Source organism: Tursiops truncatus, chromosome 4 (genome assembly GCF_011762595.2).
Source record: "Tursiops truncatus isolate mTurTru1 chromosome 4, mTurTru1.mat.Y, whole genome shotgun sequence".
In the NCBI taxonomy this organism is placed as follows: Eukaryota; Metazoa; Chordata; class Mammalia; order Artiodactyla; family Delphinidae; genus Tursiops; species Tursiops truncatus.
In genome coordinates, this window is record NC_047037.1 from 9,394,499 (window position 1) to 9,406,711 (window position 12,213).

General features: G+C 38.4%; 1 protein-coding gene across 8 annotated transcripts in view; it reads left to right on the plus strand.

Annotated features, from left to right (window-relative positions):
- TBC1D5 (TBC1 domain family member 5) overlaps nucleotides 1-12,213 on the plus strand; it is a 540,886-nt gene that overhangs the window by 385,026 nt on the left and 143,647 nt on the right. For all 8 annotated transcript variants that reach the window (XM_019934420.3, XM_073803671.1, XM_073803672.1 and 5 more), the window contains one exon: nucleotides 9,868-10,010. In XM_019934420.3, the coding sequence (XP_019789979.2) occupies nucleotides 9,868-10,010 (143 nt within the window). The remainder of the gene's footprint in view (nucleotides 1-9,867; nucleotides 10,011-12,213) is intronic.

Genomic DNA, 12,213 nt, shown 5'->3' on the forward strand with positions numbered 1-12,213 from the left:
TACAAAGTGCCTGTGGGAACCCAGATTGGTAGGGCTTTGACTGAATTAGAATTTTACTTTGGATAATTTCCATGTTAATGATTGAAAGTTGTCAGCATCTCATCCCGTCTAGGGCCCAGCACAGTGCCTGCTACACAGTTGAATTTCAGGAAATACATGTTAAATGAAGATCCTGGGTGTTTTTCATAGCAGCCTCACTTACGGTCAGATCAGGTCTAGCCCGAGCCAGGAGAGGAAGTCAGTGAAGGATGTCCACCGCCCTCTCCCCTGCTGTTCCATCTGCAGCTTAGTGAAGGTGAGAATTGCCAATCATGGACACTTTTCCAATATGGGGCTGAATTATAGGCTGTTCAACCAGCTGAGCCACAAAGATTAGCTCCTCAGTAGCAGAGACTTAATCCAGGAAGAAAGAAAATATGCTGTTCCTTTAAAATGCAAGGAGATAATTTGAAATAGGCGCAAAGAGGCGGTGTATTCCTTTCAGTAGAGTATAACTTTCCATGGCAGTATAAACCTCTAAAGTAAAATAAACAATAATATAGAGCATGACTTCTTAATTTAAGGTCCATGGATCAGCTAAACTCCTGAAATGGCTTGCACATGCGTATGTGCGTGGATGTGTATATATTTTAGGGGAGAGGGTTCATCAACTTGACTGAATTCTCAAAGGGGTCCACAACTCCTCTCTAATTATGTAGAGAATAGAATTTACGTTTCACTATTTCATGCTTTCCATAAAGCTTTGTAAAGAGGGAAACACACCCATTGCCACTGCCTCTCAATTGTCTCCCTTTAGACTTCAGAACTACCTGAGAAAGTAATGTTGTGAAACTGAAACTGTAGCTGGTTCTAGACTAGGCATGGGCGTAGGCCGAGCAGCCTTGAGTCGGTAAAGAAAGACTGAATGAGAAAGTGAACACTGGCCAGGCAATCTAGGACAAGAGAGCACTGACCTGTGCAAGAAGCCAAGCCACAACCTCTGCAGCAGAATCAGCCCGGAACAGTCAGGACTTGGTCAGTGACTGCCAACTCCCCTGTTTTTGCCTGCTTCCAACTCAGGACCAAACAGAGAAAGCTAATATGCTCCCCAAATCAAGCACAAATGAGGCTCCTCTTCTGGTCGGCCCAGCGCCATCCTTATAGCCTCCAATCAGGCAGACCTGAAGCCTTCTCTGTGGTTCACCAATAAAGCTTTCCCACTCCCCTGACTGCTTTTGATCCTTTGCCAAACACAAGTGATGGTAGCTGATTCCCTTGCTATAGCAAGCTTTGAATAAATAGCCTCCGCTTGCCCTTGTTTGGGTGGTCTTCCTTTGTTTCAACTGTGCATGGAGATCTGAGAGGTTCCAGGGAAACTCCCTTATCCTGAAATCTCTCTTCTACCAGGTCATCGTGGGGCTGGTAGTAATGATACCATTGGGGCAGACATCTCTTACTGTTTAGCTCTTTATCTTTCCAGGTAAAACATTTTAAATGCATGTTTTCTTTTAGAGACAGATCCGTCTGAGCATACTGATAGCGCAGAACCTCAGGGTGAGAATGATTCATGGGTCACACAGAAGAGAAAACACCAAATCGTTGGCCATCCAGCCAGGCTCCCAATGTTGTAGGGCTTCTGCATGGGGAGTAGGAGAGTGCCCTTTTGGGTCCTGGTGGCACTGGGATTCTCTGCCCCTTGTATGCACTGGCCACTCCCCTCCTTGCAGCTAGCTTATTGGCCATGTCCTGTCCCATCCCAACTCTCACCTCGTTAGAGCCGATCACCAGGGAACCCAAGAGAGTCATCAACTCAGGGCTAAACACAGAAGGCCTCAAACTTAAGAGTGTTCGCTCTGCCTTCAACTGCAATTGTATGTAACCATCATAGTAAATTTATGTTTAAAAAAATATTGACCTAAAATGTTAACTTTTAAAATGTCACAATTTTTATGGCCTTGTTCTGGCATTTCTTCATCTTGTAATATACTGGGAGTTAAGCAAAATCAGAGTGGCCCAGTTTCTCCTAACCTTTGGAAGGCCTTCTCCCTTCCCCGAATGTCTGTGTCTCTCCTTTTTATTGGATCATGCTTTTATAGTGATGTTTTCCTGGGGGCAAGAATTACAGATACTACGAGAGATAGAACGTTAAGAGAGGTTTGGCTGTGTGTGCCTGGTGTCCCAGCCATTAGATGTTTCATGGCCATTGGTCCACGAAACCAATGAGTAAGCTGGTTAGAAGACCCCCACCCAGGACTAAGGGGATGTGAACAGAAACCAGAACCTCATTTAGTGATTCTCTGGATCAGCAGCGTGAGCAGCTCCAGGGAACTAGTTCGGAATGCAAACAATCGGGCCCCATCTAAATCTCAGAATCAGAATCTGACACTCTGAGGATGCGTCCTAGCAATCTGCTTTTTAATAAACCCTCCAGGCAAGTCTGATGCACACTAAAGTTTGAGACCATTACTCTAGTTAGAAGAGTCATCCAACGGTGTAAGCCTTTTCTCTCCTCCTAGAATAACATTATACGCGGATGCATGGTGGATTTTAGGAGCCCTGACAGCTGGCACCAAAATGAGTGGGAAACAGGGAACTGTCACCTAGTCCATGGCTTCCAAAACTTTAATATACACAGAGATCACCTGTAGGTCTGGTTAAAATGAGGAGTCTGATCCAGTAGGACTATATTGGGGACCTGGGAGTCTGCATTTCTAACAAGCTCCCCAGTGTTGGGGCCGGTCCTAGGATCACATTTTGAAGGCAGGGTCCTAGTAGACTACAGGCCCCAGCTGCAGAGCATCTGAGGTGTAGGCAAGCAGGGAGCCAGAGTACAGGAAGTGAAGGGAGAAAGTCCAAGAGCAAGGGCTTAGGAGGCCTTGATGGATTCCTTCATAGGTGTGATCACTTACTATTCAGTATGTGTGTCCAGGGATCCCTACAGAGAGGAGAGCAGCCCAGGGGAATGTCAGATGAGCAGCTAGGAAACGTATGAGAGATCAAGGCTGCAGGCTCAAGATCAAGAAGATCACTGGTTAACAAGAGCTGACCTGGGAAGGAGGATTCATATTAATTTAATAAACATTTGTTAACCCCCCTACTCTGTCCAACACCAAATAACCCCAAGGAGCTTATGATCTGCTGCAGAAGGAAGAGGAACCAAACCAACCTATCAGTAATTAACCCTTTAGCTGGGATCTGTTTATCAGTGCCTTCCTCTCTGGACAGTGTGATTGGGGAACAGAATAGATATGGAACCTGTAAACATCAGGCCTGAGTGACGCACTTGTCCTAGCCTCCGCACAGCTAGGCAGGGTCGGGGCGCCTTGTGTGATGGCGGGGAGGGGGAGAAGGAAAAGAGGGCCCGAGAAAACCACCCCCAGAAGGTGCTTATAGCTACAGGTAAGCGGTAAGAAGTCATAGAAACCAGGCACCGCTGCTGCCTCTTAGGAAAGGGCTCAGTCTGACTCTCTTCATGCCGTGTGACCGGTCTGCAGACGTGCGGTCTTACGTCCACCCTGAATCACATGGATCCTGATGATATTTCTTAGTTTAGTGTTACACCTTATGTTAGTTCCTCCAACGATATATATGAGTGTATTAGGAGATTTATGCAGAGGAAATTGAAAAGTGTTTTTCAGTGAGGCTAAGATTTCATTGGTATGTGAAATAGCCTATGACAATTTCAAAAAAATAAAGTCGCACAAGGTTTGTTTTGTTTTTTAATGAGTTTCAGATTAGGGAAGGATAGGAGCAATTATTTTTAGGAAGACTGTGTGTGCTCTTTCAGAAAACCGACTTGCTCATAACTCCCTTTCCTGAAGATAAAATGACAGAACAAAGCCTATTTATAGACTTCCTAGAAGTAAGACTTGTTTGTAGGATAAATAAACACTAGTATTCACAGAGCCTAAAATTAAGTGTCCCAACGTGACCACCGACCGTCCATGAATTCTTCATGCTGTTATTCATAGGTCGGAGTGGCTTCCAAGTAATTTTCTCAAGGAGATGCCCAGTAGCTCACTTGTAGTGGAGCCCAAGTAAGTGATCAGGTAGAGAGATTACTTCTTAGCAGCTTTTACCCCCATGTTCTCTTGAGTCAGGGCTATGATTCCAGCTGTACCCTGGTTGGAGTGTACAATAGGATTCTCAGTGAGAGCACATCCTATTCATACAACTAAATCGATATTGGAGTATGACCACTTTTCAATAGCTTTATTTGAACTTGCTGGTAAATCATACATCCTAAAATTACTCCTCGATATACCATACTTGTAATCCAAGTGGCAGGTCTACCTCTGAAAGAAGTGTGTGTTTGTGTGTGTGTGTGTGTGTGTGTGTGTGTGTGAGAGAGAGAGAGAGAGAGAGAGAGAGAGAGAGAGAGAGAGAGAACGTTCAAGGATTATACAGCCTCAAGACATGTGATGGTCATCCTCTGTGCCCCACACTCTCAGAGCATCTTGAACCGCTGAAAAAACAGATACACAAGGCTCTGCTTTCCATTCAGGCTATTTTTGCAAAGGGCGTATTATAGTTGTTCTGACAAAACAGCTTCAGACCCTTGCCAAAGAGAATAAATTACAGTACGAATGGGTAATAATTATTAGGAACTTATTTTTGGAATAAGAAACCTTCCTTAATAAAGGGCTATGTACTGCCCACTGAAAGGAACAGAGAATTTTCCCCAAAGTCAAAAATACGCTTTTAACAGTTCGTGTACTTATCCTGTGGGGGTTAAGTTAGGGTTAACACGTGTTCCCAGAAAGCCAAATTCAAGCTGGCTTCAACCTGCGTATTACAAGGAGCACTTAGAAAGCAAATTTGAGTTCCTTAAAGATAATAACTAATTTGAAGTTGCAGTTCCTTCAGTTTTTGCAGCAGAGTTTGATGGGCTTGAAGTATTCAGATCTTTCTGTAACACATGCAGATCCCAAATATTTTAAGGAGGCCAAATTGAAATAGATTGAAAAAATAGCCAACAGGCTAAGCATCTTCCAATAATGTATTCTGCAGAGCTGTCAGAAAAAGAATAAACGTGAAATTGGGGGGGGAAAAATGATTTATTTTGGCTTCCATCTTTTGTGGCTTTGCTCTCCAAAGAAGTTAGAATTAAAGATGAGAATGCTTTGTGACCCTAATTATAATAACTACAATATTTGGTTCTAATTTTAAGACTGTTTTCACAGAGTTGACATAAAGGAAAACTCGGTAAATTAATTCAAAAAGAACTGAGTACAAAGGAACCCAGTATAAGAAGAGCCTAAATTCAGTCAAGGGAGGAGGCAGGCACAAAGATGGGAACTTCTGATTTGCTTTTGTTTTTCTCTGACACAAACACAGAATTTGGATTGTGTGTTTCTTCTCTACCAGGCATGGATTATTTAAAAATTAACTGTTAGTTTTGAAAAGTACAAGTGAACAGAAGGCAAAAGACAAAATTAATATCATTAAGCAAAACTCTAACATTGCTCTTTTGTGTTCCAATATGCTTACCCAGTGATCACAGGTTACTCAAGATGCCCCTATAGTGTTTGTTAAATTAAATTGAATATACCTTTTCCATTTTACTTGTTCTTCCAAGGTGGCTGTACCCATATCTCAGAAGAAAAAAGAAATGAAGATCTAGTGTATAAATTGCTTTCTGCGTGTATAACCCACTGCAGCCATGTTGGATTAAGGCTATGTTTATTTAAGCCTCAGTCAAATTGTTTATTTAAACCTCAGTCAAATTGGTCATTTTCATAAACTGATCAGTAAAAAATGTATTTCTCTTGGTGTTTCCATGGGTCATTCACCAAGCAATAACACCATCAGGAATCACTGATCCCCAGGGGATAACAGCTTAATTACACAGAAATTTAAAACTGAGAATAGTGGCATAAATGCAGACATGGAGACTGTCCTGTCTGTGGGTGGTTTATTATTAAATTTAATACTTCAGAAGGTCTTTTTGGTTTGTGTAGATTTTAATTACTAAGTAAGTCTGGTGAAAAATGAATTATTGTATTATCACAAATAATACAGGGTATAGGTTACGAGCATTGCAATCTGCAGGTGTAACATACATAAAGCAAGATTAATAGTATCAAGCAATTAAACTGAAGCTAAAAGAAAGGTTTAATGCTACCCTTAAGTGTAACTTAAACTCTTGCTAAATATTTTTAACTGCAATAAAAGCATGTTAATTTTAGGAGTGACTTCTTTACAGGACCTCATTTCTTAGAGTAAGTTTTCCTTTCTAGGAATACAAAAGCATACTGAAATTGTTTCTATTGGTAACTCATTCCATAAAGAACTGATTTTTTTCTTGGTTTTTAAGCTCAATGAAGAAAGTCCAAAATAGCACAGGAAATTTTGTGTGTGGTGAATATATGTATGAACTAAACCCAGTTGGGATAAAAATGATTAAATTATTGATAAGGTCATTGTTGGTCCCAAAGCGTTCCATTAGTCATACAGTGTGCGCCTTAAATATTTTGAGAATTTGGCCTTAATTTTCCTATAATTGCAGATAAAATAGAGGAAACTATATTTTGCTTTAATGTAATATCCTTGCATGTACAACTTATTAACAGTTTTATATAAAAGAAACTTGCTAGGCACCTATTAATGAATTTTTTCCTTCTGTGTTTTTTTCCACTTCCTGAATTATTTTTATGCTGCCATTAACCAGATGAATTCCTGTATTTCCAATTTAGCCACCTTTCCTTGTCAGTCGTGTGACAGGTGGCTTTACAGTGAGTTTAACAAGACCTTGGTAAACACGTAAAGCACTTAGCAAAGTGTACAGAGCTCTTTACAGAGAACTTTCTGGCTCACGCTCTCTCTCTCTATTTCTCTCTGTGTCTCTTTCTCTCTCTCTCTCTCTCTCTCTCTCTCACACACACACACACACACACACACACACACACACTATCACACACTTTGGTCCTTGCTCTGGAATTATTTACCAGTGTACTTGGCAAGGTGAAACTTCAAAACTAAAGCAATGTAAAATATTTATAAAGCGGCACATCACAGATTACACATTAAATATAAAAGTACTGAAGACGTACATTCTGTGTGATTTTGAAGGCATGTTTTATTCACTGTAGACTGCTAGGTGTCTTCAGTCCCCACTCCTGACAGCTCTGCGGTGGCAACTGCAGCACATATGTATCTGCAGGGTGGTTTTTGAAGCTAAGCTAACACAACCCCAAATGGCAGGAAAGCTGCAAGAGAAGGGGTTTGGGCAATAACTGAGCATTTTGTTATAGAAATAATAGGAATATAGATTATTTCTGAAAAGTAGACTCCTTTGTTTTCTATGCATTATCTGTGATGAAACCAAAGATGTGATTGTCCATAAGAAAATGAGAGGAATTTGAACTTTAAGGAAGAGGGATAAAGATAGCATTGTATTCTCATCTGTGGTGTGTATTAACCTTCATTAGTTTGGGTTTTTTTTTTTGATAAATGATGTTTATTGTAATATGATAGATGTCACCTTTTTTCAAAAGGCATTTTGCTTTCAATAGCCTGGAAAACACACAGAAAAAATTTTCTCTACACATAAGAAGGCCTAGCAAAAGCAATGTCTTTTGGGAAACAACAGCAGCAGTTACCAAATGGGCTTATTCAGATAAGGAAAGCATTAAAATAACCTCCAGAAGGCAAGGGGCCACATTCAGGGCACAGTATTGTTTTATGGGTGTGATCCTTGAGTTTTGTACTGGCATCCAGATTTGAACCAGGAGGAATCACTTAAATGTCAGAATTTGCAGTTTTCAAATTGCCAAAATTTGCCTATCCGTCAAACCAAGATAATTCTTATTTATTTATTTACTTATGTTTTTCAGCGTTACTGAGGTATCATTGACACATAACAATTGTAGGATATTTAGCATACGTCATTGTGATTTGATGTACGTGCACATCGTGAAAAGATTCCTCCGTCTATTTAATTAACGTAGCCATGATCTCACATATTTATCTTTTTTTTTTTGGTGAGAACATTTAAGTTCTTTCTTTCTTAGCAAATTTCAATGATACAATACAGTGTTACCAACTATGGTCACCATGTTATACATTCGCCCCTCATCAGTTTTTTTCATTGATGAATGTTTCATCAGTTGTGTCACTTGGATAACTGAATAACCATGTTCTAAGTGATTTTAGTCACTTACTAATGCAGATAGAGATAGTTATCAGTTTAAAGGTCCTTAAACAGGTCCCCAGATGGTCTAATCCAGGTACTTTTTGCTTTGCCCATTCTCTGGTTCCCCGACACTCTTTGCAAGACCAGTTAGTTGTTTGTAATTAAGAAGAGCAACCTGTTTAATTTAGGGATATTTTGGTACTTCTTAAAACAGTAAATATTAGCATTTGTAATTTGAAAGAATTAGAAGTGTGTGGAGAAATAATGTTTCATTCTAAACCACATAAATACAAGCATATTAGACAAAATATACATATATATATTTTGTGTTAGTCACCTCTCATATATTAGCAGTGAGGTAAGAACTGAAAGGTAGATAAACATTCTAAGCAATACTGTAACATTTTTTTTAAGGATAAATGTCATTTAGACATTAAATTTCTTCCTGAAAAATTGAGTAACATAATTTAAGATGAAGTTGAAAATAGTTTATTCTGTTGATTAATTTGGTAATATGAATAAAAGAACTCAAATATTTGATCATATGGTTCCTAATAAACTGGGATGCGTATGTGTGATTATACACTATTTTGTCACAGCTTTTTGATTCCTCCTTAAATGTAATACTCCCTGAAAAAAAAGCAGTATTTGAATTTTTTTTTTTTTTTGGCCTCACTTTAACCTCACAGATGGTTATATTTGGTTTTGAATTTTGCAAGGAGGTAATATCTCTTAACTAATTTTTAAAGAATCTCCTCTATTCTGTACTATTTAGTGGTACTAGAAATTTAGAATTTTTGAGTCTTTGCTATGTGCCAGAATCACACAGATTTCTAGCTGAAGTTCCTAGAGGAAGGCTTGTGTAAAGGAAATTATAGCCATATATATAAAATTAGAAGTAAATGGATAAAAATATATCAAAGTGAATTATTTTAATTTTCTTGTAAGAATTAGATATAAATAGCTTAGCATTGGCTCAGAGTCTGAGGTGTTACTATTTATGATGTAGAATTAGAGGCAGACCTTGTTTAGTATTCCTATTAGCTTTTTATGTCTGCTCTGCAGCACCAGTGTTCGTTTTCCTGGCCATAAAACTGACTGTGTTTTGAAAACTACCCCTAGAAAGATAACCTCAGTGATAAGGTATATCTATTCTGAAGTTAAAAATTAAGTATCATTATATGTTTCGTTTGAAATAACTGTCTGCGCTTGACAAAAACAGATATCTTTTGTTTTTTCCACATTTAATTTTAAAATGAATATTTTTACATGGGAGTGTAATGTGAGAATGCAGTTTTCTGTTTGGCTGTAGTAATTTGTCATATGACCATCTGCAAAAGTCTAGTTAACAAAAAAAAGGTCAGTAATAATATAAAATTTTGGAATATTGTTATTTTTTAATTCATAACCTTACGTATGAGGCAACTATCAAACTGCATTCATTTTTCTCTTTGCCTTTTTGAGATTTGTGATTTCTAATACATATGAAAGATTTCTACCCTTCTCAAATATCATACTTGTGTTTTATACATATAGGAATAAAGTTTAGTGATTGTGGCCTAGTTATAAAATTACAAAACTCATTTGAAAGCTTAAAACTTGGATTTCACTGTATTATATTTTTGATATATAATATTTGCTCGGTGTGATCAGTTAAAAATTATAATTTTTTCACAGTCACAGGAGAAAATGATTCCTCTTTATATTACTCTCAAAAGTACTATTTTCTGAATTTGGGTTTTGTTTCTTCCCAGACGGTGGGTACGGCTGCTGTTTGGACGAGAGTTCCCCCTGCAGGATCTTCTGGTGGTCTGGGATGCCTTGTTTGCAGATGGCCTCAGCCTGAGTTTGGTTGATTATATCTTCATAGCCATGTTACTCTACATCCGAGATGCTTGTAAGTGTTAATGACCTTGCTGACATTCAACTAAGTGGTCCTGATTTTTTAAACTGTGTTTCTTAAATATACTTTATCTTTTATTTTGAATTACCATACCTATATTTTTATAGTAGGCAGTATATTGAAGTTTCAAAGGAACATACTAAATATGCTTTCTGTTAGTTAACCATGTACATATTGGGAGATGTGAGTGATTTTATATTGAGAGAATTGGAATATTCTTCAGAACCCTTTTTCTAAAGACTTTACTCCTGCTTTAATCTCCTCATTACACACATTTGTGAAACATACATATAAAAAGCCAGTATTTCAGATATGTTTAGAGCTCCACCTTCTGACAGGTAGGGAGTATTCAGGAATATTTATCAGGAGCTTGGAGCTGTTTTTATAGAATCTACAACTTGCCAATAAAAGTTAAATATTACATTTAAAGATATTTTAACTTCTTCTCAGTTGTATTTTGGCCAAATGTATTTCTCAGTGGAGTGTCAAATGGCAGATGTATTCCCACCTCATCCGATCTACCTTAGGGTGCTTGCCGAGCTGGAAAGCCAGTGCCTAACCCTTTGGAATGGTCCGATAATCCTCCGCTTGAAGAAAATAGCAAAGCGTGTTTTAAATTTCAAAATACCTCAAATTGTTTTCCTTCTCAAAAAAATAACCACAGTTCACAAAACCAGATTTGTAAGCCAAAATATAATTAGGAGAGATTGCACAAAGGGATGATGAAGTAGGAAATAAAAAACTACCATAAGAGTAGGACTTTGTCAGAAGAACATAAACTATTTGGAGTCATTCATAATCTTGACTGTTAAATTGCTGTGTGGTTCTCTTTCTGTGTTCATTAAATGCCGGTTGTGCCAGATGCTGTTGTTATGCCTCTGGTAACACTAATAATATCCTTTAAATTTTAGATTATACTTTCTAAATTCCCCCCAAATTACTTGAATGAGTAAGTGACAGGAGCACCACATTTTATCCAAAACTTGTGGTCTTCTTCTGTTCCTTGAAGGTCAGATAGTTTGGGTATTGACATACAAAGCGAAAAGTTCCTTCTTTCTGAGTCAGAGCTAAACCGAGAAGAACATGGAAATCATAAGGGGAAACATCTTGGAAGGTAGAGAAGAATGTTTGGGTAGATTTGAGGGATACTGTTGATAGATTTTAGAATATTTAATGCTAATCTCCCATTTAAAAATGGTATGATTTTTATAGAATGTAAGTAATAAAAAACAAAAGGAATGAGAAGCTGCTTTTATTTTTAAAAATGCTTTTGGATAATATTTTCACAAAATTTTCCAATTCAAACCACTATCGAAATGTATTCTGATTTTCTGTAGTCTTAAACATTTGAATATTTACTTTTTTCTTACTTTGGTGCATCACAACTATATTTTTAATTTAATCACCCTGTTTCCTGTGCTAAGATCTACTTTTAAAAATTAATTTAATAAAACTTGCAGTCTTTGGCAGCTGAAGCCTTTGTACATTTTTAATCCCTGCTCTGATGACCTTATAGAACACATAGGCAAAAGTGAAAAAATGCAAGAGTAATGAAGTTGTTTATTTCAATATGAAGTCCAAGTTATTTAAGTTTGCTTATTTAAACCCATAACAGTGGATGAGATTTCCTAAAAATAGGATGACTATATATTAAGTATTTAAGGGGCACTGCCCCTGTCCTCAGGAAGTTTACCAACTAGTAGGAAAGACTGACATCATTAATTTCAAACTGACGTGTCTGGAACTGTGGCTGAGGCATGGATGGGCAGCATGAAAGTTTACAGCAGGGGCACCGAGCTCCCCTCCGGGCAGGCTGTGTGACTAGAGAAAACGCTATAGATGTTGGCGAGCAAAATAAGGGATCTGCGTTCCAGGCAGAAGGAACAGCATGAGCAAAGAAGCTATGGAGGAAGAGTCAGCTTAATGGGGGTGCTGTATGAGTGTTTCTGCGACCGTCTGGTATCCTGAGGGTGCAAAGGGAGAGTGACTAGCAGGTTATGAGGCTGAAGGAGTCAAGAGAATTAGATCGTGATGAGAGTCCTTATCCTGGAGGTGACAGGAAACTGCTGAAAGGTTCAGAGCAGCAGTGTGGGCAGTGTTAGGTCACTCTGTCAGCCGTGTGGAAATAGACTTGAAGCAGACAAGACTGGAGCAAGGACATCAGATAAAAAGTTATGACCATAGTCCAAGGGAAAAA